The 26,054-nt window shown below is 46.3% G+C and overlaps 2 protein-coding genes across 3 annotated transcripts in view; both read left to right on the top strand.

Moving 5' to 3' along the window:
• The window catches only part of MX2 (MX dynamin like GTPase 2), a 45,141-nt gene extending 36,304 nt beyond the window's left edge, over window positions 1-8,837 (top strand). For both annotated transcript variants that reach the window (XM_032276825.1, XM_032276826.1), the window contains 5 exons: window positions 77-218; window positions 2,194-2,352; window positions 3,515-3,591; window positions 6,902-7,156; window positions 8,165-8,837. In XM_032276825.1, coding sequence (XP_032132716.1) covers window positions 77-218; window positions 2,194-2,352; window positions 3,515-3,591; window positions 6,902-7,156; window positions 8,165-8,407 — 876 coding nt within the window. In that variant the 3' untranslated portion in view covers window positions 8,408-8,837. The remainder of the gene's footprint in view (window positions 1-76; window positions 219-2,193; window positions 2,353-3,514; window positions 3,592-6,901; window positions 7,157-8,164) is intronic.
• Window positions 8,838-15,070: 6,233 nt separating this feature from the next.
• Window positions 15,071-16,072, top strand: LOC116550793 (histone H3.3C-like). The gene has a single exon (XM_032276830.1). It carries the CDS (start codon window positions 15,136-15,138, stop codon window positions 15,544-15,546), a length of 411 nt encoding a protein of 136 aa, XP_032132721.1. The 5' UTR covers window positions 15,071-15,135; the 3' UTR covers window positions 15,547-16,072.
• Window positions 16,073-26,054: the final 9,982 nt, after the last annotated feature.

Here is a 26,054-nt window from a genome sequence, read left to right as displayed (position 1 = left end):
GACGTCTCCTTGCAGTGCCGGTCCCAGTACTTTCAGATGATTTCAGCACCGACTCTTGACTTTGTATCATTTTCAGAAAATCAAGATGTTTAATCAGGACATTGAAAAGTTAGTAGAAGGAGAAGAAGTTGTAAGCGAGAATGAGACCCGTTTATTCAACAAAATCAGAGAGGAGTTTAAAAACTGGGTATGCATACTTGCAGCCAATACCCAAAAAGGTGAGTTATGGGCAGGGCTTCCCACAAAACAGGGTGGTGTTTACCCAGACCAGAGGCCACTTCCAGCACGTGACCAGTGTGCCAAGAGGTGAACATACCCATCCAAGACCACAGGACCCTTGGTAATTAGCAACTGCCTCTCAACGACCAAAACCTGGAAATATGGGGCATCGACCTCACCAAGTCAATACAGGGCAGTTCAACTGCCTCTGAGGTCCTCTTGCTTCTGCGTTTTGTTTTACTTTGTTGAGGCAGGGTCTCCCTCTGTTGTCAAGACTGGAGTGTAGTGGTGCAATCATGGCTCACTGTAGCCTCAACCTCCTGGGTTCAAGTGATCCTCCCACCTCAGCCTCCTGAGTAGTTGGGACCACAGCTGTGCACCACCACACCCAGCTAATTTTTGTACTGTTTTGTAAAGACAGGTTTTTACCACCATTGTTCAGGTTGGTCTTGAACTCCTGGGCTCAAGCAATCCATCTGCCTCAGTCTCTCAAGGTGCTGGGATTATAGTTGTGAACCACTGTGCCTGGCCTTGCTTCTCGGTTTTGAAGCTAAATGACACAGTATCCACCTAAGGAATTCGCAGAGCAGCTCAGGGTACCTCAGGGCCGCTATCCTGAGTGCCTTGAGGAAGCCTGTGCCCAAAGCAGGTGTCCAGATGACCCTGGGGGCCAGCCCCACGTGCGGGCTCTCCAGCCACTGCTGAGTTGAGTGCACGCCTGCTGGCTGGCCATGGTGCCTGCTGCGGACACAGTAGACATGCAGCCTTCATTAGCAGCAGCTAAACATCAGCCTGGTAGAAAAAGTGACGTGGATGCTTGCTCATTTTGGTAATATTGAATCAGAGCTTGGCATGGGTGCCAGGGGACCATAGGAGAGGGGAATTCACTTGAAATTATTTACCATCTCCCCCTCAGGAAGGTCTAGGGTGTGATGATCTAGTTGTAGCAGTAAGTAAAGGCTAGATGAAGTAGCAGTTTTTAACTGCTTAAATGTGCCCAAGTCACCCAAACAATTCCACTCATCCCAATTGCCCTTCTCTTTGCCCCTAATTCAAGACCAGAGAGATTCCTGGTTTGATAAAAGCCTTCTGGCTTCATCTGGCTAAGTTCTAATTCCCATGTGCTCCAGCCCAGGTGCCAGTAGGCCGTGTGTGTGTGTGTGTATGTGTGTGTCCATTTTCATACTGCTATAAAAAAACTACCTGAGACTGGGTAATTTATAAAGAAAGGAGGCTAAATGGACTCACAGTTCCACATGGCTGGGGAGGCCTCAGAAAACTTACGATCTTAGCAGAAAGCAAAGGAAAAGCAAGCACGTTCATCACAAGGCAGCAGGAGAGAGAGCAAGGGGGGAGCTGCCAAACACTTTATTTATTTATTTATTTAGAGTTTCGCTCTTGTTGCCCAGGCTGTAGTGCAATGGTATGATCTCGGCTCACTGCAATCTCAGCCTCCCCTGTTCAAGCAATTCTCCTGGCTTAGCCTCCTGAGTAGCTGGGATTACACTTGTGCACCACCATGCCCAGCTAATTTTTGTATTTTTAGTAAAGATGGTGTTTCAACATGTTGGCCAGGCTGGTCTCGAACTCCTGGCCCCAAGTGATTCTCCTACCTCCACATCCCAAAGAGATGATAATTATAGGCATGAGTCACCATGCCTGGCCTCTGAGCAGATTTTTCCTACCAGTTAGAAACAGTAACTTCTCTCTTGGGGTCATAACTTTCAACTGAAACACATTTTATTTATGATTTAAATTTTATTTTCATAGAATAAGATTTTTGTTTCCCAAAAGTCAATATTTCTCAAACTCCTGTTATTAGACCATGAATATTTTTCTCATTGTGAACAAAACTCCACTTTGCAACACTGACTCTGCGTACAGTGGGGAGCAAGCCTTCCAAAAACTGTCGCCAGCTTTACAACGTCTGTAGAATTATTAGAATTTACCATGGTGGTCTGTTTGATGTTGCAGTTAAAAGTATTATTCATGAAGAAGTTGAAAAATATGAAAAGCAGTATCGAGGCAGGGAGCTTCTGGGATTTGTCAACTACAGGACGTTTGAGACCATCGTGCACCAGTACATCCAGCAGCTGGTGGAGCCCGCCCTGAACATGCTCCAGAAATCCGTGGGTGAGGACTTCCCTGCAGGACTCCCAAACCATCACTCTCGTACCTTCCATAGACCCCAATGCCTTGCAGGGAGAGACTGGAATGGAGTTACCAAACACAGCCTGCAGGCCCTCTCAGTGGTGTGCTAGATTGCTACTCAGAGTGGTCTGCGAGCCAGCAGCACTGGCAAGGCCTGGGAGCTGGTCAGAGCTGCAGAGTCTGACCTTCTGCATGAGAACTTGTACTGAGGTTTCCAGGAGATGGGAAAGCACACGGAGTGCCAGAGGTGCTTTCCATCGCTGTCCTTCAAACACATAGAGGAGCTGGCAAGGGTGGTTTCTCTCGTCTTTGGGGGAAAGGCCGAGGGTGCACATGCACTTCATCTGTATCAGACACAGCTCTTGACACAGCTGTGTAAGGCAGCGGTCCCCAGCCTTTTTGGCACCAGAAGCTGGTTTCATGAAAGACAATTTTTCCACAGACCGGTGAAGGGTAAGAGGGATGGTTTGGGGATGATCCATTGCATGACATGCATTGTGCACTTTATTTCTATTATGACGTTGTAATATAAATACAATCATACAACTCACCGTCATGTAGAATCAGTGGGAGCCCTCAGCTTGTTTTCCTGCAACTCAACAGTCCCACCTGAGGGTGATGGAGACAGGGACAGATGGTCAGGCATGAGATTCTCATAAGGAGTGCGCAGCCCAGATCCCTCGCGTGCGCAGTTCACAGTAGGGTTTGTGCTCCAATGAGACTGATGCCACCGCAGATCTGACAGGAAGGGAGCTGGCAGCAATGCTCCCTAGCTCACTGCATACCTCCTGCTGCTCGTCCCAATTCCTAGCAGGCCACGGACCAGTACTGGTCCAGCCCAGAGGTTGGGGGCCCCTGATGTAAGGAATAGTCAGATGCTAACATGGTGAGAACACAGGCTCCCTGCAGCCATGGGAACTGGACAGGACCTGCCCAGGCTGCATGGGGGCTGGATTGTCTTTGTCCCTGGAATGATGTCCCACCCTCTCCTGACTTGGTCTGCAGGTCTAGGGAACTCAGTCTCCTCGAATGGGTCAGTGTATCATCAGTTATCCTCCCTGTGTCTTTAACCAGTTTTATTTCTGCTTGCATTTTACTGATGTTTTCTTCTTCTTCTTCTTCTACTTTTTTTTTTTTTGATCAGAAATTGTCCAGCAAGCTTTCATTAACATGGCCAAAAAGCATTTTAGCGAATTCTTCAACCTTAACCAAACAGCTCAGGTAAGCGCCCAGAGTTCACTTGCTAGTCACCTGGACCACTGGCCATTCCCCCTTTGAGAGACGTTGAATATTCACTGTGGTTTAGAACCATGAGGCCAAGGATGCAATGGCAGGGCTGGGGGTCTGGTGGGGCTGGCGACTCTGGGAGCACCTGCCTGCTTGGCTTCTGCTCAGGAGTAGGCTTCACTCCCCAGGAGAAATGAGAGGAGGCCCGTGCCCTGCCATCCGTTCTGCATGACCTCACGCAGGACGTGGCGCTCCACTGAGGACTGGCTGGTAGGCTGAATCTTTTTCAAGCACAAAGCACAGCAGTGTCTACTATTTCTGCTCCCAAATGTGTACGTTTGATTCAAAGATGTTGCCATAGCTCTATGGGTTTCTACTTAACTCTTTCTACTTCACCCTGAGTTACCACTCAGCAAAGCCAAGTGACGGGATGTGACACTTGGGCTCTAGATAACATTTCTCTTCTGCCCAGGCCTGGGCTGTTGGATTGAAATCTCATTCCACAGTGCAGGCAAGCAAGAAAGACAGTTTCCATCATTTTTCCGTAATGTAAATTAATATCTTCTGTCACCCTTTTTGCCTGTTGGTGAAAATTAAATCTCAGTTCTGACTCTCGCCCACTTTCTCAGGGGCTGTGTGTGGGTCCCGGGTGCCTGCTCACGGGGTGGGTGACCTGCCTGGTCCCCAACCACCAAGATGTTCATTGCCCTTCCCAGGCCTTGGACACCTTGGTCCCTGAGCTCCTGCCCAGCCCCGTCGGGACACAGGAAGCGCTCTGCTGCCAGCCTGACTGCTCTAGGCCACAGGAACTCTGGCGTCCACCAAGGGCCTTCGTGTCTTTCATGCTGCCCTTGGATACGCATAGCCTTGCAGCAGTTCCTGGCTCCAGGCCGGCACCTGCGGGGCTGCCCAACGCCATGGCCTGCACAGTCCCCTCAGCCACGTCAGAGCCTGAGGGTCTTGTTGCCCTCTGTGTCACAAATCTTGAGGAGGGAGGCACAGGCTTCTTCTGCTCCCAGAGGTTCCACTGTCCATGGTTGTGTGAACCAAAAAGTGACTGAGGCGGATCCATCGCATGTTTTTTTCGCCCAGGCCAAGGACATACCTGGGAAAAAGAAACGCAAGTCCCAGTGCAATCTGAGACCTGTGCCTTTCCTAAAGAGGGTGTAGGGGAACTTCAGTATTTAAAGGGGAAAGAGCGAGGAGGTGGGGAAATAAAAAGGAAGGAGAGTAAGCAATGAGGCAGAGGTCACACTCTCGTGAGGCTCTGACCAGCACTCAGTGAATCTACATTTATATGCAGAAAGAAAGGTGTGGAGGGAAAGTCAATCATGCGTTCATCTCACATTCAGTAAATCTACACTTTACATGGGATTAAAGTGCTCATGTGAAATCACAGCTGCCTGTTTTGGGAACAAAAGGAAGGCAGTTATTGTGTGACCCAGTCCCCAAGCTTCACTTTCCCTTTGGCATAGTAAGTTTCGGGTCCCAAGATTCTATTTTTTTTCACAGTTGCCAGACACACTCAAAACAAAACAAAAAAAGAAAGAGAAAAAGCAGACCCGTGAAGCTTCACCTCTGACACGCAGCCTCTCGCTCTCAAGCCACCGCTTCTGCTTTCAGTTTTAAAAAGTCCGTTTGAAACTCGAAAGCCTAGGCTGGGCATGGGGGCTCACACCTATAATCCTAGCACTTTGGGAGGCCAAGGCGGGCAGAGTTTGAGACAAGCCTGGCCAACATGGTGAAACCCTGTATCTACTAAAGATAAAAAATTAGCCAGAAATCACTTGAACCCGGGAGGCAGAGGTTGCAGTGGGCCAAGATCGTGCCACTGCACTCCAGCCTGGGCAACAGAGTGAGACTCCGTCTCAAGAAAAGAAAAAAGAAACTCAAAGCCAAGACATGACAGTTTTAGTTCAAGCTTCTATCACAGAGTCCCACAGATTGGGCGTGACTTACTGACAATAAAAATTTGTTTCTCGTGGTTCTGGAGGCTGGGAGATCCATGTGTGGGCCTGGTCGGGTTGCAGTGACGGCTGTCTTTCAGGTTGTGGACAGCCACCACCTTCTTGTGTACTCTCACATGGTGGAAAGAGAGCTCTGGGGTCCCTTTATAAGGGCCTCGGTCCCATTCCTGAGGCTTCCCTTCCTGACTGATTGCCTCCCGCCTCCCAATACCGTTACCTTCCTGCTTTGGTTTCAACATGTAAATTGGGGGGTGGGGGACACAAACGTTCAGTCGGTGGCAGTGACTCTTCTCTGCTATATCACCTCTTTCTTTCCTTTTTTTCTTTTTTTTGAAATGGAGTCTCGCCCTGTCACCCAGGCTGGAGTGCAGTGGTTCCATCTTGGCTCACTGCAACCTCCATCTCCCGGGTTCAAGCAATTTTCCTGCCTCAGCCTCCCAAATAGCTGGGATTACAAGCGCCTGTCACTACACCTGGCCAATTTTTGTATTTTTAGTAGAGACGGTGTTTCACCATTTTGGCCAGGCTGGTCTCCAACTCCTGACTTCAGGTGATCCACTGCCTCAGCCTCCCAAAGTGTTGGGATTACAGGCATGACCCACCATGTCCAGCCGTTTTCATATAGAGTTTTGCTCTTGTTGCCCAGGCTGGAGCACAATGGCGTGATCTTGGCTCACTGCAACCTCCACCTCCCAGGTTCAAGCCATTCTCCTGCCTCAGCCTCCCAAGTAGCTGGGATTACAGGTGTACACCACCACGCCTGGCTAATTTCTGTATTTTTTAGTAGAGATGGGGTTTCACCATGTTGGTCAGGCTAATCTCGAACTCCTGACCTCAAGTAATCCACATGCTCAGCCTTCCAAGTGCTGAGATTACAGGCATGAGCCACTGCACCAGGCCAATCTCTTTCTTCCTTGACTGTATGGGTGATTCCTGGGAAACACAAATATCACACTATTATCCAGTGTTCGTCAGCACTGGAACCATTCCAGCAGAAGCAGAGCTCCAGGAATGACCGACACTGTCCCCACAGTATGGACTAAGCCTGATCCTGCTGAGGGAGCAGAAAGCTGGTGGTGTGGGAGGGACTAGGGATGTGCAGAGAGAAAGAAAGGGCAAAAGAGGAGGCGTGTTGCAGGGGGAGTGAGGAGACTGGGCTCATAAGGACGGAAAGGGCAAGGAACAACTTTCTAAAAGTTACCGTTTCGAGTCTCAGCACTTCTTTGACCTTGGATGAGTTTTAATTCTGAGCTCAGCATAATAGTACTTCTGAATTTGTGTAAGCCAACAGGAAAGAGGAAAAAGAAGTAATGTGTTTGTCCTTCTTATCTAACCAGAGCAAGATTGAAGACATAAAAATGAAACACGCAGAAAAGGCAGAAAGCATGGTCCAACTTCAGTTCAGAATGGAGCAGATGGTGTTTTGTCAAGATCAGATTTACAGTGGTGTTCTGAAGAAGGTCCGGGAAGAGATTTTTAGCCCAATGGGGAAGCCTTTACAGAAGATGAAGGGGGAGTCTCATTTTTCCAGTGATGGGTCTTCAGTTTCCTCCCTTACCGAAATAGGTATCCACCTGAACGCCTACTTCTTGGTGAGTTCCTGGGGAAGGGGGCAGGAGCAGTGCTTCTGGCATTTGCAGAGCTGAGCAGGGGCTATTCTAACCTAGAGAGGCTTTTGCTGAGGGGTGGAGGGGATGGAGGGAGGGCCCACTACAGTGTATTAAGCCGTTTTGTACAATGATAAACTACTCCTATATCTTCTCATTTATCATTTTACATGAACCCTGTGAAGGTACTTTTAATTAATTTGCCCACAGCCAATTTTTAAAGTGGCAGAGCATGTACTCAAAATTAATTCTGATCCCAAAATTCTCTATATTTCGCATGGAGTACATGCATTACAAAATTGCTATGATGAGAATACAGCAAAATACAGCAAACGTCAATGATAATGGCTATAAGTCAGCTTTCCTTGGTGTTTAGAAGGCCCTAACATGTTACACTCGCCAGCCCCACAAGATAGGAATGAAATTTCCTTTCCCTAGATTTTGTGACCCAATGAACTTTTTGGTTTCTGGCCCTCCATCCAATATGCAAGTGTCAGGGTGCCCAGGAAGGAAAAATAGCTTTTAAACTGCAAAGACACCTATCTCCCGAAGCCCTTTCTCAATCAGAATAGAGAGTGGTTTTCCAGCCGTGGGCATCTGGCTGCCAGGCACACTGGCTGTGCCGATGAAGATGGAATGAGGGGAGGATTCAAAACGGCCCTCATGCACCCCAGAAGGGAGCCAAGGGAGTCCTGGGCCTGGGGGTCTCTCCAGCAGGGAGGAGCTGTGGGGATGCCCAGAGGTGGTATGGGCTTGCTAGCCTACCAGGGGGTTCTCAGTGCTAGAAGGGATACCTAGAAGTACAGAGGGGTTATTGCAGATACAGCCTTCATGGGGTTTGTTGCTGACCACTGGAGTGGAAGTGGGCGGGACCACCAGGAATTAGCAAGGCAACCATATGTATACCCAAGAACGCCATGCCTGCCTTCCCTCTGCAACCACGGATCTTGGACTGAGACCACTCCAGCAAACCCTTCTTACTCCCTCTTCCAGGATACCAGCAAACGTCTCGCCAACCAGATCCCATTCATAATTCAGTACTTTGTGCTCCGAGAGAACTGTGACTGGCTGCAGAAAGCCATGATGCAGATACTGCAGGAAAAAGATCGCTATTCCTGGTTGCTTCAAGAGCATAGTGAGACCGCCACCAGGAGAAGAATCCTTAAGGAGAGAATTTACCGGCTCACTCAGGCGCGGTACATGCTCTGTAAATTCTCCAGTGAAGGGATCCACTGAAGCGTGGTGAAGCCTGTGGTTGTCTTCCTGTGCGTACTCATTCATTGTAAGGGGAGACGGTGCAGGATGCTGCCTCTGCTTTGGGGCCAGACTCTTCTGCTGCTGTCTGTGTCCAACTTTACTGGACTCCCCCAGCACCAGAGCATATATCAGAGGTCCACACGGGCTCAGCTATCTCCACACCCAGCCCTTCCCTGACCTTCATGAAAAGGTGTTTCTCCAGTCCTTGGGACTTGTAGCACACAGTTACAGTATCCTAAGATACTGCTACCATTCTTTGCTAATTTGTATTTGTATTCCCTCCCCCGTACAAGATTATGAGACCCCAGAGTGGGAAGGTCTTGGTCGAATACTTCTTTTGTATGTCCAGGCTCTTGCACAGCACGTGCAGCATTGGAACTGCTTAATAAATGACATCTCACTAAAGGAATGAGTGCTGTGGAGTGATGGAGATCCGTGAGGCTATTGCTCTTAATTAATCTCTTGAGGTCATGAGATTGAGACTGTCATGGCCAACATGGTGAAACCCCATCTCTACTAAAAATACAAAAAATTAGCTGAGCGTGGTGGCACGTACCTGTAGTCCCAGCTACTCAGGAGGCTGAGGCAGGAGAATCACTTCAATCCAAAAGGCAGAGGTTGCAGTGAGCCGAGATTGTGCCACCGCAGTCCAGCCTGGTGGCAGAGCGAGACTCCATCTCAAAAAAGAAAACAAAATGTAGCCAGGTTCAGTGACTCATACCTGCAATCCCAGTGACTCCGGAGACTGAATCAGAAGGACGGCTTGAGGCTAGGAGTTCAAGACCAGCCTAGTAACATAACGAGACCCTGTCTCTAAAACAATTTGTAAGTAGCCAGACATGGTGTTGCACACCTGTAGTCTCTGCTACTTAGGTGGCTGAAGCAGGAGGAACCCTTGAACCCAAGAGTTTGAGGCTGTAGTGAGACATGACTGCACCACTGCACTACAGACAGGGTGACAGAGAGCAAGACTCTGTCTCCATATACAAGCGCGTGTGCGCACACACGCGTACACACACACACAGAACTTCATACCAGTGATCATAATTATAGGTAATTTCGCTTTCTTCTTCTTTTCCATTTTTTCCAAACTATGAAACTATAGATTCCTTAATAAAAAGACAATAGAATAAATATCATTGCTTATTTGTTTTAAAACCCAAGTTTGAGATGGAACCGAGTGATTGAAAAACATTCAGCTTTGTTCAGGGGTACAGTCAAGAAAGATTACATGAATTTCTTTCTTCATTTGCTGTAAAAGATGTTGGAAAAGAAAGTTCAAGTCAAAAATCACAGCTTGACCAGCATCTCCAAGAGGGCTCTTGCAGAGGTCTCTTTGATTTGTGTTCAAATGCTAGTGTATTCGTCTGCTATAGCTGCTGTAACAAATATCACATGCTGGGTGGCCTAAGCTACAGAATTTCATGTCCTCCCATCTCCAGGGGCTGGAAGTCTGAGATCAAGGTGGTGTTGCTAGGTTTGGTTTCTCCAGAAGTTTCTCTCCTTAGCTTGCAGACAGCCATCTTCTCACCAGGCCTACGCTTGGCCTCTCTCTTTTCTCTTTAAAGGACACCAGTCCCCTTGAATCAGGGCCCCACCTTTAGGACTCATTTAACCTTGATCACCTCTTTAAAGACCCTATCTCTAAATGCAGTCACATTGGAAGTTAAGGCCCCAACATATGAATTTGACGGGGGCGCAGAGGAAGGAGGCATAATCTGGTCCATAACGGCAAGGAAGAAAATAGGTGTGTGCACTCTAAACACAAAACTCGGGCAATGACCAAAAACTTGGAAAAATTTATCTCCAATTCAAAAGGCAGCAGGTCTGGCCTGAAGCAAACCAAATGATCATGGAAAGGCTGGCATTGAAAATTTAGAAGGTTGATTATTAAGCTACTCAAGGAGACATAAGAAAGCTAAATACCAATTAAAAGACATTCATAAAATAATACAGGATATGAATGAAAAAATCTCTAGATAATTAGATAGCATAAGTAAAACACAATCGCAACTTCTGGAAATTAAAGACACACTTAGAGAAATGGAAAATACACTGGAAAGTTTCAACAACTGAATGAAACAAGCAGAAGAACTTCAGACCTCAAAGACAAGGCTTTCAAATTAACCCAATCTGACAAAGACAAAGGGAAAAAAATTGTAATGAACAAAGCCTCAAAGAAGTTTGGGATTATATTAAACAACCAAACTTAAGAACAATTGGTGTTCCTGAGTAAGAAGAAAAATATGAAAGTTTGAAAAACCTATTTTTGAAAATAATTGAGAAAAAATTACCTGACATTGCTAGAGATCTAGACATCCAAATACAAGAAGCTCCAAGAACACCTGGGAAATTTAATGCAAAAAGATCATCACCTGGGCACATAGTTATCAGGTTATCTAAAGTTAGGACAATGGAAAGAATCTTAAGAGCTATTGGGCAAAAGCATCAGGTCACCTATAAAGGAAAACCTATCCGATTAACAGCAGATTTCTCAGTGGAAATAATATAAATTAGAAGGGAATATAGGCTCCTATCTTTAGCCTCCTTAAACAAAATAATTATCAGCCAAGAATTTTGTATCCAGCAAAACAGCTTCACAAATGAAGGAGAAATAGTCTCTTTCAGACAGACAAATGCTGAGAGAATTCACCACTAACAAGCCAGCACTACAAGAACTGCTAAAAGGAATTCTAAATCTTGAAACAAAACAGGGAAATATACCAAAATAGAACCTCCTTAAATCATAAATCTCACATGGCCTATAAAACAGTAACACAATGAGAAAAAAAGGTATTCAGACAACAACCAGCACAATAAATAGAATATTACCTTATATTTTAACATTAATGTTGAATGTAAATAGCCTAAATGCTCCACTTAAAAGATACAGAATGCAGAAATGGATAAGAATTCACCAACGAAGTTTCTGCTGACTTCAAGAGAAACTCCTAACTCATAAAGACTCACATAAACTTAAGATAAAGGGGTGGAAAAAAGATATTGCATGGAAACAGACACCAAAAGCAATCAGGAGGAGCTATTTTTATATCAGACAAAACAGACTGTAAAGCAACAACAGTTTTAAAAAAGACAAAGAGAGACATTATATACTGATAAAAGGACTCGTCCAACAGGAAAATATCATAATCCTAAATATGTATACACCTAACACTGGAGCTCCCAAAATTATAAAACAATTGCTACTAGACCTAAGAAAGGAGATAGACGGCAACACAATAATAGTGGGGGATTTCAGTACTCCACTGACAGCACTAGCCAGGTCATCAAGAGAGAAAGTCAACAAAGAAACAATGGACTTAAACTATACCCTAGAACAAATGGACTTAACAGGTATTTACAGAATATTCTAACCAACAACTGCAGAATATACATTCTACTCATCAGCGTATAAAACATTCTCCAAGGTAGACCAAATGATAGTCACAAAACAAGTTTCAATCAATTTAAGAAAATTGAAGTTATATCACATACTCTCTCAGACCATAGTGGACTAAAATTGGAAATCAACTCCAGAAGGAACCCTTAAAACCATGTAAACACGTGGAAATTAAATAATCTGCTCCTGAATAATTGCTGAGTCAAGCATGAAATCAAGATGGAAATTAAAAGATTCTTTGAACTGAATGATAATAATAGTGACACAACTTATCAAAACCTCTGGGATACAGCAAAAGTGGTGCTAAAATTAAAGTCCATAGCATTAAATGCCTATATCAAAAACAGACAAGCACAAATAGACAATCCTAAGTCACACCTTAAGGAACTAGAGAAACAAGAATAAACAAACCCAAACCCAGCAGAAGAAAAGAAATAACAAAGATCAGAGCAGAACAAAATAAAATTGCAACAAAAATATACAAAAGATAAATGAAACAAAATGCTGGTTCTTTGAAAAGATAAATATTGATAGACCATTAGCAGGATTAACCAAGAAAAGAAGAGAGAAGATCCAAATAAGCTCAATCAGAAATGAAATAGGAGATATTACAACCTATAGCACAGAAATACAAAAGATCATTCAAGGATACTCTGAACACCTTATGCACACAAACTAGAAAATTTAGAGGAGATGGATAAATTCCTGGAAATATACAACTCTCCTAGATTAAACCAGGAAGCAATAGAAACTGAACAGGCCAATAACAAACAGTGAGATTGAAATGTTGGCAATTTAAAAAATTGAAATTATTCCAAAAGATAGAGAAAGAGGGAATCTCCCTAAATCATTCTATGAAGCAGTATCACCCTAATACCAAAACCAGGAAAGGACATAACAACAACAACAACAAAATTATAGAACAGTATCTTTGATAAACATAGATGTAAATATCCTCAGCAAAATAGTAGCTAACGAAAACCAACAGCATATCAAAAAGATAATCCATCATGGTCAAGTGGGTGTTATACCATGGATGCATGGATGTTTTAACATGCGCAAGTCAATAAATGTGATACATCACATAAAATTAAAAACAAAAATCACACAAACATCTCAGTAGATGAAGAAAAAGCATTTGACAAAATCCAGTATTCCTTTATCATTAAAACCCTCAGCAAAATCAATATAGAAAGGACATACCTTAAGGTAATGAAAGCCATCCTTGGCAAATCCACAGCCAACATTATACTGAATGGGGAAAAATGGAGCAAGATAAGGATGCCCACTTTCACTACTTCTAGTCAACATCATACTGGCAGTCCTAGCCAGAGAAATCAGACAAGAGAAAGAAATAAAGGGCATCTAAATCAGGAAAGAGTAAGTCAAATTGTCTGTTTACCAGTGATATGATTGTATACCTAGAAAACCTTAAATATTCATCTAGAAAACTCTTAGATCTGATAAATGAATTCAGTAAAGTTTCAGGATACAAAATCAATGTACATAAATCAGTAGCACTTCTGTACACCAACAGCGACCAAGCTGAGAGCTGAGACTCAAATCAAGAACTCAACCCCTTTCACAATAGCTGCAAAAAACAAACAAGCAAACAAAAACTTAAGAATATACCTAACCAAGGAGGTGAAAGACTTCTACAAGGAAAACTACAAAATCCTGCTGAAAGAAATCATAGATGTCACAAACAAATGGAAACGTATCCCATGCCCATGGATGGACAGAATCAATATTGTGAGCATGATCACACTGTCAAAAGAAATCTACAAATTTAATGCAATTCCCATGAAAATACCACCATCACTCTTCACATAACTGGAAAAAACAATCCTAACATTCATATGGAACCAAAAAAGAGCCCACATAGCCAAAGCAAGACTAAGCAAAAACAATAAATCTGGAAACATCATATTACCCAACTTCAAACTATACTACAAGGCTATAGTCCCCGAAACAGCATAGCACTGGTATAAAAATAGGCACATAGACCAATGGAACAGAATAGAGAACCCAGAAATAAAGCCAAACACTTACAGCCAACTGATCTTTGACAAAGCAAACAAAAACATAAAGTGAGGAAAGGACACCCTATTCAACACATGGTGCTGGGATAATTGCAAGCTACATGTAGAAGAATGAAACTGGATCCTCATCTCTTGCCTTATACAAACATCAACTCAAAATGGATCAAAGACTTAAATCTATGACCTAAAACCATAAACATTCTAGAAGGTAACATTGGAAAACTCCTTCTGGACATTGGCTTAGGCAAAGACTTCATGACCAAGAACCCAAAAGCAAATGCAACAAAAACAAAGACAAATAGATGAGACTTAATTAAGCTGAAAAGTTTCTACACAGCAAAAGAAATAATCAGCAGAGTAAACAACCCACAGAGTGGGAGGCAATTTTCACAAACTATGCAGCCAACAAAGGACTAATATCCAGAATCCACAAGGAACTCAAACAAATCAGCTAGAAGAAAACAAATACTGCCATCACAAAGTGGGCTAAGGACATGAATAGACAATTCTCCAAAGATATGCAAATGACCATCCAACATTAAAAAAAAAATACTCAACATCACTAATTATTAGGAAAATGCAAATCAAAACTGCAATGGGATACCACCTTATTCCTGTAAGAATGGCCATAATAAAAAAATAAAAAACCAATAGATTTTGGCATTAATGTGGTTAAAGGGAAAACTTTTACACTGCTGAAAGGAATGTAAACTAGTACAACCAATGGAAAACAGTAGCGATTCCTTAAATAACTAAAAGTAGATATACCATTTGATCCAACAATCCCACTAGTAGGTTTTAGCCAGCGGAAAATAAATCATTATATGAAAAAGACACTTGTACACATATTTGTAGCAGCACAGTTCCCCCAAATGCCCACCAGTCAACAAGTGAATAAAGCAACTGTGGTATATATATACCATGGAATACTACTCAGCCATAAAAAACTGAAATAATGGCATTCGCAGCAACTTGGATGGAGCTGGAGACCATTAGTCTAAGTGAGTAACTCAGAAATAAAAAAACCAAACATTGTATGTTCTCATAAGTGGGAACTAAGCTATGAGGATGTAAAGCCATAAGAATGATACAATGGACCGTGGGGACTCAGGGGGAAGGGTGAGGGTGGGGTGAGGGATAAAAGACTAGATATTGAGTACAGTAGAAAGTGCTTGGGAATTGTGTTCGCAGCCGCCGCCGCGCCGCCTCTCGCTCGCTGAGCTCCAGCCGAAGGAGAAGGGGGTAAGTAAGGAGGTCTCTATACCATGGCTCTTACAAAGCAGACTGCCCGCAAATCTACCGGTGGTAAAGCACCCAGGAAGCAACTGGCTACAAAAGCCGCTCACAAGAGTGCGCCCTCTACTGGAGGGGTGAAGAAGCCTCATCGTTACAGGCCTGCTACTGTGGCACTCCGTGAAATTAGACGTTATCAGAAGTCCACTGAACTTCTGATTCGCAAACTTCCCTTCCAGCGTCTGGTGCGAGAAATTGCTCAGGACTTTAAAACAGATCTGCGCTTCCAGAGCGCAGCTATCGGTGCTTTGCAGGAGGCAAGTGAGGCCTATCTGGTTGGCCTTTTTGAAGACACCAACCTTTGTGCTATCCATGCCAAACGTGTAACAATTATGCCAAAAGACATCCAGCTAGCACGCCGCATACGTGGAGAGCGTGCTTAAGAATCCACTATGATGGGAAACATTTCATTCTCAAAAAAAAAAAAAAAAAAAATTCTCTTCTTCCTGTTACTGGTAGTTCTGAATGTTAGATAATTTTTTTTCCCATGGGGTCAAAAGGTACCTAAGTATATGATTGCGAGTGGAAAAATAGGGGACAGAAATCAGGTATTGGCAGTTTTTCCATTTTCATTTGTGTGTGAATTTTTAATATAAATGTGGAGACGTAAAGTATTGATGAAAGTTAAAATGTTTCAGAGAACAAGTTTCAGCGGTTCAACTTTATAATAATTATAAATAAACCTGTTAAATTTTTCTGGACAATGCCAGCATTTGGATTTTTTTAAAACAAGTAAATTTCTTATTGATGGCAACTAAATGGTGTTTGTAGCATTTTTATCATACAGTAGATTCCATCCATTCACTATACTTTTCTAACTGAGCTGTCCTACATGCAATTACATGTTTTTAATGTTGTCTGTCTTCTGTGCTGTTCCTGTAAGTTTGCTATTAAAATACATTAAACTATTAAAAAAAAAAAAAAAGAAAAAAAAAAGAAAGTGCTTGGGTAAGAACTTTTCAGGCTAGGCACAGTGGCTCGCGCCTATAATCCCAACACTTTGGGAGGCCGAGGTGCGTGGATCATCTGAGGTGAGGAGTTTGAGACCAGCCTGACCAACATGGAGAAACCCCGTCTCTACTAAAAATACAAAAATTAGCCACGTGTGGTCGCAGACACCTATAATCTCAGCTACTTGGGAGGCTGAGGAGAATCCCTTTAACCCAGGAGGTGGAGATTACAGTGAGCCGAGATTGCACCATTGCACTCCAGCCTGGGTGACAGAGCGAGACTCTGTCTCAGAAACAAAAAATTAAAAAAAAACTTTTCAATGTAACCAAACACCACCTGTTCCCCAAAAACTATTTAAATAAAAAATAAATAAATGAATAAAGGGGAGAGCTGAGGTTAAATTAATCTAAATAGGGAGTGCATTTGGGCCAAGCTTGAGGATTGTATCCTTGGAGCACAGATTTAAGTTGTCCTGAATCTACACTGTAATGAGTGGCATTTATAAGTGGATTTTTAAAAGCAAAAAAGGGACACAGGGAGAGGGCTGATACAAAGCTATTTGTCAAGTATTCTCACTGGCTTACAGAAATAACATTGATGAGTTCCTATTAGTCCATTTTCACACTGCTCATAAAGACATACCTGAGACCGGGCAATTTACAAAAGAAAGAGGTTTACTGGACTTACAGTCCACATGGCTGGGGAGGCCTCAGAATCATAGTGGAAGGTCAGAAGGAGGACGTCACATCTTACCTGGATGGCAGCAGGCAAAGAGAGAGAGCTTATACAGAGATCGTTTTTAAAACCATCGGATCTTGTGAGACCAATTCACAATCATGAGAACAATACAGCAAAGACCAGCCCATGATTCAATCATCTCCCACCGGTCCCCGCCACAACACTAGCAGATTATAGGAGGTACAAGATAAGATTTGGGTGGGGACCCAGAGCCAAACCATATCAGAGTGACTGGCTATACATTGTTAAGCTACAGGGTGTGGGTTACAGTGTCTGGAGTGTGGCATTCTTAGGTTAATCGACAGCTATTAATACGTCTTATCAAGAGGTTTCAAGAGATGAACACACAGCTGAAAGCAGGGATTAGGGAGTGGTAGCTGTCTTATTTTAAGGTCTCTCTGGGCCTGATAATTTAAAAGTCTTGCATTCTTCCCAAACAGTTCTTTTATTTTTTTCTTTTCTTTCCTTTTTTTTTTTTTTTTTTTTTTGAGACGGAGTTTTGCTCTGTCGCCAGGCTAGAGTGCAGTGGCGCAATCTTGGCTCGCTGTAACCTCCGCCTCCCGGGTTCAAGCAATTCTCCTGCCTCAGCCTCCCGGGTAGGTGGGACTACAGGCACACGCAACCACGTCCAGCTAATTTTTGTATTTTTAGTAGAGACGGGGTTTCAACATGTTGGTGAGGATGGTCTTGATCTCTTGACCTCGTGATCCGCTCGCCTCGTCCTCCCAAAGTGCTAGGATGACAGGCGTGAGTCACCGCGCACGGCCTCTTTTCTTTTTTTCAAGAACAATGGAGAAAGGCTACCTGGCTATCTGTACCTGCAGTGCCTCTGATCCCGGCTGCTTGGAAGCTGCCTAGGTAGACCCAATCTCTATTGCATAAACTTCATGGACATTCACCCATGTTAGTACTGGGGAATGATCTGACAGCAAACTTATCCATACAGTTCCTTTGCTGCTCCAGGGATCTGGAGAGCAATAGCGGAGGCCCGGCCCCAAATACTTCTTGCACCGGCTTCTATTATGAGAGGTGGCTGGCACCTGTAGGCACTTATATTCAGGTAGAAGGAGCAGGAATAAAGAAGAGATGGCCACAATCTGAAATACCAGTTCTGGATCTCCCTGGGCTCAAGGCCCCACCCCTTAGCTGGGCTATTATCTCATCCTGTGAGCCCTCATGCCCTACCTCACCTGAGAGACCCCGACCCCGAAACATGGGCTGAGTGCCTTGCACGCACCTGGGACTGTGGGGTACAGAAATCGAGAGCACAGAGCTGAGCTTTTCAGGCCTTAGCTGTCTTCACATCTGTGACACAAACAAGGATCAGGAAAGTTTTCTTCGTTTTTGTTATTTTATTTTCTAAGTTGGGGACTTACTCCGTAGCCCAAGCTGGAGCGCAGTGGTGCAAACATAGCTGACTGCACCCTCCAACTCCCAGGCTCAGGGAATCCCCCCACCTTGGCCTCCAGGGTGACTGGGAGCCCAGCTCAAGGGAAGCATTAATGTGCTCTACTTTTCACCGTAACTCCTGTGTATCCGGAAATGGAAAACGAGCTTTCGAAGTGGCTGTTCCTCCATGAGTCCTTCCTGAACCCCTTCCTCTCAGCCACTGCCCCCATGACCCCCTCAAGGTCCCTCTCCAGGGCCACCAGCATCTGGAATAAGCCCCAAGAGCGGCACTTAGCTACAGCTCCTAACAGCTCCATCCTTCCTTGCTCAGTCTCCGTATGGGCAGCCGCTCTGTCCAGCACAGAAGCCAGCACGGGGCCCAATAAGTGTTTGTGGAGACAGAAAGGGAAGCGATGGAGGTGAGAGGAGGGAGAGGGAGGAATGGAGCGTGAGGGAGGGATGCTTTGTTCAGTGAACCCCTTTGTAATGGGATTTCCCACAATGCACCATGTCTTTCCTGTGCGTGAATGCCAGTGGACAGCTGGCCCTATCTGGGAAAAAATGATTTGGGAAAGGCCACCAGACCTCTCCCAGTATTGTAAATGCCAGTGTTGATGGGGTAGGGGCCAAGGGAAAATTCCCCCTTCACCCTCGGAAGAGTCATGAAAAATCAACACAGAGAAGGCAGATGAATGGGAGAAAAGGCGTATCATTTACTGACGTGCTCACAGGGGAGAACCTCGGATTCATGATCTCCATCCTCCCCCGCCACTCCCGCCCATTCCCTCCCCCACCCCTCCAGCCATGAGGTGCAGAAGTTTACACATCATCTGGAAGTTACAGAAAGAATGGTAGCTTGAAAGTAACGTAGGAACAGAAAACCAAATACTACACGTTCTCACTTAGAAGTGGGAGCTAAATGAGAACTCAAGAACACAAAGAAGGGAACAGCAGACAGTGGGGTCTACCTGAGGGTGGAGGGTGGGAGCGGGGAGAGGAGCAGCAAACATAACTATTAGGTGCTGAGGTTTATACCTGCTTGATGAAATAATCTGTACAACAAACCCCGTGACACAAGCTTACCAATGTAACAAACCTTCGTATGTGCTCCGGAACCTAAAATAAGTTTTTAAAAAATTCTTTGAAAAAAAAATAAGAATGTGGGCTTGGATTGTGGCAAAACAGGCTATAGGGCTGGGAGAAGAGGAGGCCTGGCTGACAAAGTTGTTCTTGTTACCTAGGAGAAACCTCCCAGGGAGCAGGAAGCAGCCCTCAGAGAGAATAGATGGTGACTGTTTCTATCAGACCTTTTTTTTTTTTTTTTTTTTTTTTGAGATAGAGTCACACACTGTCATCTGGGCTTAAGTGCAATGGTGCAATCTCAGCTCACTGCAACCTCCGCCTCCCAGGTTCACGGGACTCTCTTGCCTCAGCCTACAGTGTAGCTGGAATTACAGGCACACATGCCCAGCTAATTTTTTGCATTTTTAGTAGAGTTGGGGTTTCACTATGTTGGCCAGACTGGTCTGGAACTCCTGACCTCATGATCCACCTGCCTCAGCCTTCTAAAGTGCTGGGATTACAGGCGTGAACCACTGCACCTGGCCTCTATCAGAACTTTAAATGTGTCAGGCTTTCAATTCTCCTTTCCTACATCCAGATAAGGGAGTCTCCAGAAAGCCTGGCCACCTCAGTGCAGAGCCCCTAAGATGCAAATCCTCCCTAGGCAAGACAGTTCCGCAGGGGTGCTTCTGTGTGCTGGCTCTCTGAGCAGCCATCTCGAAATACGCAAAAGAAATAGATTTTGGGACAAGCACAGTGGCTCATGCCTGTAATCCCAGCACTTTGGGAGCTAAGGCAGGTGCATCACCTGAGGTCGGGAGTTCGAGACCAGCCTGGCCAACTTGGTGAAACCCTGTCTCTACTAAAAATACAAAAATTAGCTGGGCATGGTGGTGCATGCCTGTAATATCAGCTACTCAGGAGACTGAGGCAGGAGAATCACTTGAACCTGTGAGGCAGAGGTTGCAGTGAGCCAAGATTGTGCCACTGCACTCCAGCCTGGGCGACAGACTGACACTGCATCTAAAAAAAAAGAAAATAGATTTTGGGGTAAAATATTTTGCTTTTCTTCAGTGGTTGGGCCACCTGTACACAAAGCCTGAACTCAGGTCCTGCAGGCCCCCGGTCGGCTTTCCAAAGCTCACCAGTATAAAAGGATTTCAGCCTCTGCCCCTCCTGGCAAGGCTCTCTGGTGGGCCCCAGACAGACATGAAGGAAAAGTCTGGCCTTGACCTTGAGGACCAAGAGCAACCACGCCAGAGGCCAGCGCTCTCATGCCCAGTTACCAAGTGATCACCTGAGGAAAGCCCTTAAAATGCAGGTGCAGTGCAGGGGTCTTGGGGTGGCCTGGGACCCTGCATTGCTAACAAGCTCCCAGGTGACGCCAGTGCTGCTGTTCCAGGAACCATCCTTTGAGAAGCATGGGTCTAGAACACACGCTGTAGAACCCAGGCAGAGAAGGGAAAACGAAACGGGGCAGAGGAAACCAGTTCCTGGATTCGCGCCCAGGCAGGAAAAGCGGGGAGGGGTGGGAAGGGGGAGGGGGCGGGACGCTGGCAGGCGGATAGACTTGCAGGCGTTGCAGCCGGGAGGAAGGGACGGTAACGGAATGCTCCCCCGTTCTGCGACCGCCCCCTCCTCTGCCCAGCAGAACCCGGTCCAGGCTGGGGGAGGTGAAGGTGGTGTTTGTGAGCCACACCGCCCCCTCCTGTTGGCACCACCCCCTTCTTCCCCGCCCTTGGATTCTGAAACCTGACGTCATGCAATTTGACTTTTCCTTTCTGAAAACAAGGGAGCAGAAATGAAACCTAAACGGAGTTGTCTGGGAAATTTGCAATGGGGGCGGGGAGCGCAGGGAGAAATCGGCCCAGGGGAGAACCCTGAGGCCTGCGTTTGCAGGACCCGGCAGGCCTTCTGATTCATGCATTCCAGAAGCACCGAAGCTCGAAGCTCGCTGTGCCGGGATCCCAAGTGCAGCGGCGCACAGTGTGGGCCTGAGGCTGCCGGTGCACCCGGTCCTCAGCCTGGTAGCAGAGGCCAGGCCAGTGCCACAAGGCCAGGCTCCACCGTGCCCGGCCGCCCAGGGGCCTGTGGTGTCAGGCAGGTAAGTCCACTGGGCCTGGAGGACAGGTGTGCAAAAGAAAACGACATCTCAGGACCCCCAACCTCCTTATGTCCAGGGAAACATCAAGCCTGGGAGCTGAGTCCTGCAACCCTGCCACTCTTTCCCAAGCAGAGCTCTGTTGTCAGAGGCCCATGCAGAGCAACTCCGTACCAGGCACATACTAAGCAGCTCCATCTTAATAGGAGCTGGGTGAAACCAGGCTGATACCTACTGGCCTGCATTCGCAGTTAAGAGATTCTAAATCACAGGGTGAGACAGGAGGTCAGCACAGGGTCATAAGGGTCCTAAAGACCTTGCTGATAAAACAGGTTGCAGGAAAGAAGCCAGCCAAAACGCACCAAAACCAAGATGGCCACGAGAATGACCACCAGCGCCATTACAGCTTACAAATGCCACGCAATGGCAGGAAGTTACCCTACGTGGTCTAAAAATGGGAGGCATGAATAATCCATCCCTCGTTTAGCACATCATCAAGAAATAACCATACAAATGTGCAACTAGCAGCCCATTTTTTGCTCTATGGAGTAGTCGTTCTTTTATTCCTGTATTTTCCTAATAAATTTGCTTTTACTTTATGGACTTGCCGTGAATTCTTTCTTATGCAAGACCCAAAACCCTCCCTTGGGGTCTAGATCCAGATCCCTTTCCTGTAACACTGTGACATCACAACCCCATGCCCCAGCATTCTACATAACCCAGGCTCCCATAATGACAAAGGCCTCCTGCCTCTGGGACAGCTGCGCTCACAAATTGCTCACAAAGAAGTTCCTTGCTGGCCCCAAGCCTTTCAGGATCCATGTCCCCCCATAAAACACGCACATGCCCATTGTAACCTTAGGGTTGCAACTCACATTTGACTCCTAAAACTGAGTTCTGCTAAGCCTCTTGCTGACAGTGCTTACAAGATTACCTTCCAGGTGCAGAGCAAGGACAAGCTGAGATCAGTCACTCTTCCACCTGCCCTGAGACAGTGGCTGTCTGCAGGGTTGACTCTTGACACCACTTCTTCAAATGTTTACCATACCTAATGTAAAAGGTGAGATTACGGGCACTCCCTAGCGCTGCACAAGAATCTACCCGTGTGCCGCACTGCTTACCTCCTCTGTTTCTTTGCCTGCACACCCTCTCCCTTTAAATAATAACTTCTCTGTTGGGCATGATGGCTCATGCCTGTAATCCCAGCACTTTGGGAAGCTGAGGCAGGTGGATCACCTGAGGTCAGGAGTTTGAGACCAGCCTGGCCAATGTGGTGAAACCCCATCTCTACTAAAAATACAAAAATTAGCTGGGTTTATATACATATATATATATATTCCCCTTTATATATATAACATATATAAAAACATATTTATACATAACACATATAAAGGGGACATATATTATATAGATATATATACCTAAAGAGGAGTTTATTAACTATTAACTTACATGATCACAAGGTGCCACAATAGGCTGTCTGCAAGCTTGAGGAACAAGGAGAGGCAGTCCGAGTCTCAAAACTGAAGAACTTGGAGTCTGATGATTGAGGGCAGGAAGCACCCAGCAGGGAAGAAAGATGTGGGCTGAGAGGCTAGGCCAGTCTCACCTTTTCACATTTTTCCGTCTGTTTATATTCACTGGCAGCTGATTAGATGGTCCCCACCAGATTAAGGGTGGGTCTTAATCTTCATCCTTCCCCAGCCCTGACTCAAATGTTTGTCTCCCTTGGCAGCACCCTCACAGACACACCCAGGATCATACTTTGCATCCTTCAATCAAATTGACACTCGGTATTAACCATCACACCCTGTGACTGTCATCTCTCTACAATGGAATCTCAAGCAATCCTTTAGAATAGCTAATGGTAACCAGTCAAATCTCTGTAAACTATATGCCAGCCTTGCATGGAGACTGCTGTAATGCTGTTCCCTCCGGCTTTGCCGGTGTAAACAACCCCTACTTCCCCACACCTCAGAGAACGGACCCCATTTTCTGGAGTCTGCATTTCCAGGCAGCTGTCCTTAAGTGTTGCACTTGAATACTCTCTTTAAATTCTGACCCCTCTGATTATTTTAAGTTTGATAGCCTATATACATTTTAGTAGAGGGAGGAAAAGGCAGGACCGAGCTGTGCCTGGTGGGGGCTCCAGAGGCAGAGATAAAGGGGTATTTCGACAGGGTTAAATTCTGCCCACACATACTGAGCAATTGTGGGCATGCTGGACCCCATGGGAAGCACTGGGAAGATGCATGCTTGATCAGACCTCACCCTGTCTTCATGGAGGGCCGGTCCTATCAAGGAGGTGGCTGTACGCCCAGCTGTCCGCCAGAGGCAACAGCACCTTAGGCTGAGCTAAGGCCAGTGAGGGCGCAGGAGGAACCTGATCCAGGCTTTGGAAGCAGAGCCCAGGGGTAGCTGCATAGACAAGACCGAGGTTGGGCCTGGCAGGGGAGATGAATTTTCCCAGGGGCCTGTGGAGGGAGGGCAGCCTGGCACAAGGACAGGCATCAACAGAGCCTCCGAGTGTGATCTGGGTGCTGAGTTCAGGGGTGGCAAGGGGGGACTGAGACTGGATCAGACGTTGCCTGGAAGAAAAGGGGGGCCACTCCCAAACTCTAAGAGTGTGAAACTTACCTCGCAGAAAAAAAAAAAGAGTAACTTCCGTTTGTTTGGTAGAGTGTATATTCTCTGCAGCTCAGATGAGAGGTTGTGAGCTTCCTAAGTATAGGAGCTACCTCTTAATTTTAGCCTAGCGAGGAGGCAATGAAGAGCACGGGTGTGGAGAATAATCACCTGGATTGAACCATAGCTCCACCGGTATGGAATCCAGCTCCTTAGGCCTCAGTCTTGTCTTCTAGAACACGGTGTGATAATCCTCCTCCTTTCGGAGGGTGGCTGTTACGGCGAGTGATTGCACCCAGGTCCCTCTAGCTGGCACCTAACACAAACTACATGCTCAGTAGATGTGAGCTGTTGTTGTATGACTGCTGAATGACACCCCCAAAACAGCCACCTGTACTCCCCAGGGACCTGCCACATCATATGCATATTAGAGGCAATGAAGCACCAAAATCTAAGGCCAGGAAGGGACGGGGGCAGGCAAGGAAAGTCCCCAGGGCGTTAGAACTTACGGTGGTAATGCGCCAACTGAGAGTGTGCTATGCCTGCTGTGTTTCCCGGGCAGGGTACCTCACTGCCCTTCCACGTCCTGCCCTGGCTGAGGCTGTGCCTCTACCTGGTGATCAATTGCCTGCAGCTCTTTCTGATTTTGTTCATGAACAAAGGCCCTTAGGGGAACCTCCTGCCGTTGGAAGAAGCAACAGCCTCGCCCAGAGTGAAATCTCTGTTCACATGAGTGCCAGCGCTGCTCGAGCCTACCCTGCGTTCCCAAGGCACTGTTCCTCTTTCAGAAAGCATCAGCCTGTCCTGCTCACACAGCCCCAGGATGTGCTGCTGCCTGGGTTCTTGACTGGGAAGTAACAGGTGCAGAGGGGTCGATGTGTGTGTTGAGGTGAGGTCATTGCTAGTTCCTGGAAGCACTTGTATTCCCCTTGGATGAAGAATCCCTTCGATGGGTAGCACAGCTCCAGGAGTGGATCCTGCAGAGCAAAGTTGACCTCAGGACAGGGAGCTGGCCGGGGGTTTCTCCCCCTCTTTAAGTGCAGCAGTATTGAATTTGATTCCATCCAGGTTTCTCCTGACCCTGGGACCTAAAGCTGGGGCAGACTCTGGGCCTTGGGTTTGGTAAGGGTGACCTTTCCTTTTTTTTTTTTTTTTTTGAGAGGGAGTTTCACTCTTGTTGCCAGGCTGGAGTGTAGTGGTGCAATCTCAGCTCACTGCAACCTCCACCTTCAGGGTTCAAGAGATTCTCCTGCCTCAGCCTCTGGAGTAGCTGAGATTACAGGCATGCACTGCCACACCTGGGTAATTTTGTATTGTTAACAGAGACAGGGTTTCTCCATGTTGGTCAGGCTGGTCTCAAATTGCCGACCCCAGATGATCTGCCCACCTTGGCCTCCCAAAGTGCTGGGATTACAGGCCTGAGTCACCCTGCCCAACATTTCCTAATAAGAGAAATCTTTAGGCGGGGGCTTGTAAGGGACTTTGAGCTGAGCTAAGGAAAACGGAGGTGGGATGCCAACCGCTCCCAAAGAGGAATGCCATCTCCCACTCACAGCCTGTTAGCCGGGAAGGGGAGTCCCCAAAGGGACGGCCACCCATGGGACTGCTTGACCTCAGCCCTCCCCAACCCCTTCCACCCATTTCCACCCTAGGGAGACCAGAAGAGCCAAACTCCAGCGAGACCTAGAAGTGGGTAAAGAGAAACGGGAAAGGAGGAAGATGGTGTGGGTTTGCCCTAGACAGTGTTTGGGACAAGAGGGGCGCAGCGGCCATTGGCACACATGCCTGGGAGTCCCTGCTGGCGGTGGGGTCAGCCCAGGGAGCCCTGGGCGGTAATTGGGTACACCCCCAATTGCTAATGCATCTGTTTTCAAAACCCACCGTAGGGAAGGGCATGTCCGGTAGGTCCAAGGCTACGTGCAGGCTTGGATGACTCTGGGCCATTAGGGAGCTGCTGGAGCACCTGGATCCTCAGAAGGGCTTGATGAAACGAGGTCCTGATTCAGCAGGCCTGGGTTCGGGCCC

Source organism: Sapajus apella, unplaced genomic scaffold (genome assembly GCF_009761245.1).
Source record: "Sapajus apella isolate SASKATOON/1434 unplaced genomic scaffold, GSC_monkey_1.0 scaffold8, whole genome shotgun sequence".
NCBI lineage: Eukaryota > Metazoa > Chordata > Mammalia > Primates > Cebidae > Sapajus > Sapajus apella.
The sequence above is the reverse complement of the archived record's forward strand: the minus strand, read 5'-3'. Positions and strand labels throughout refer to the sequence as shown.

What these genes read in the sequence shown, in the direction of transcription:
- LOC116550793 (XM_032276830.1), top strand. Translation starts at nt 15,136, where the DNA reads ATGGCTCTTACAAAGCAGACTGCCCGCAAATCTACCGGTGGTAAAGCA.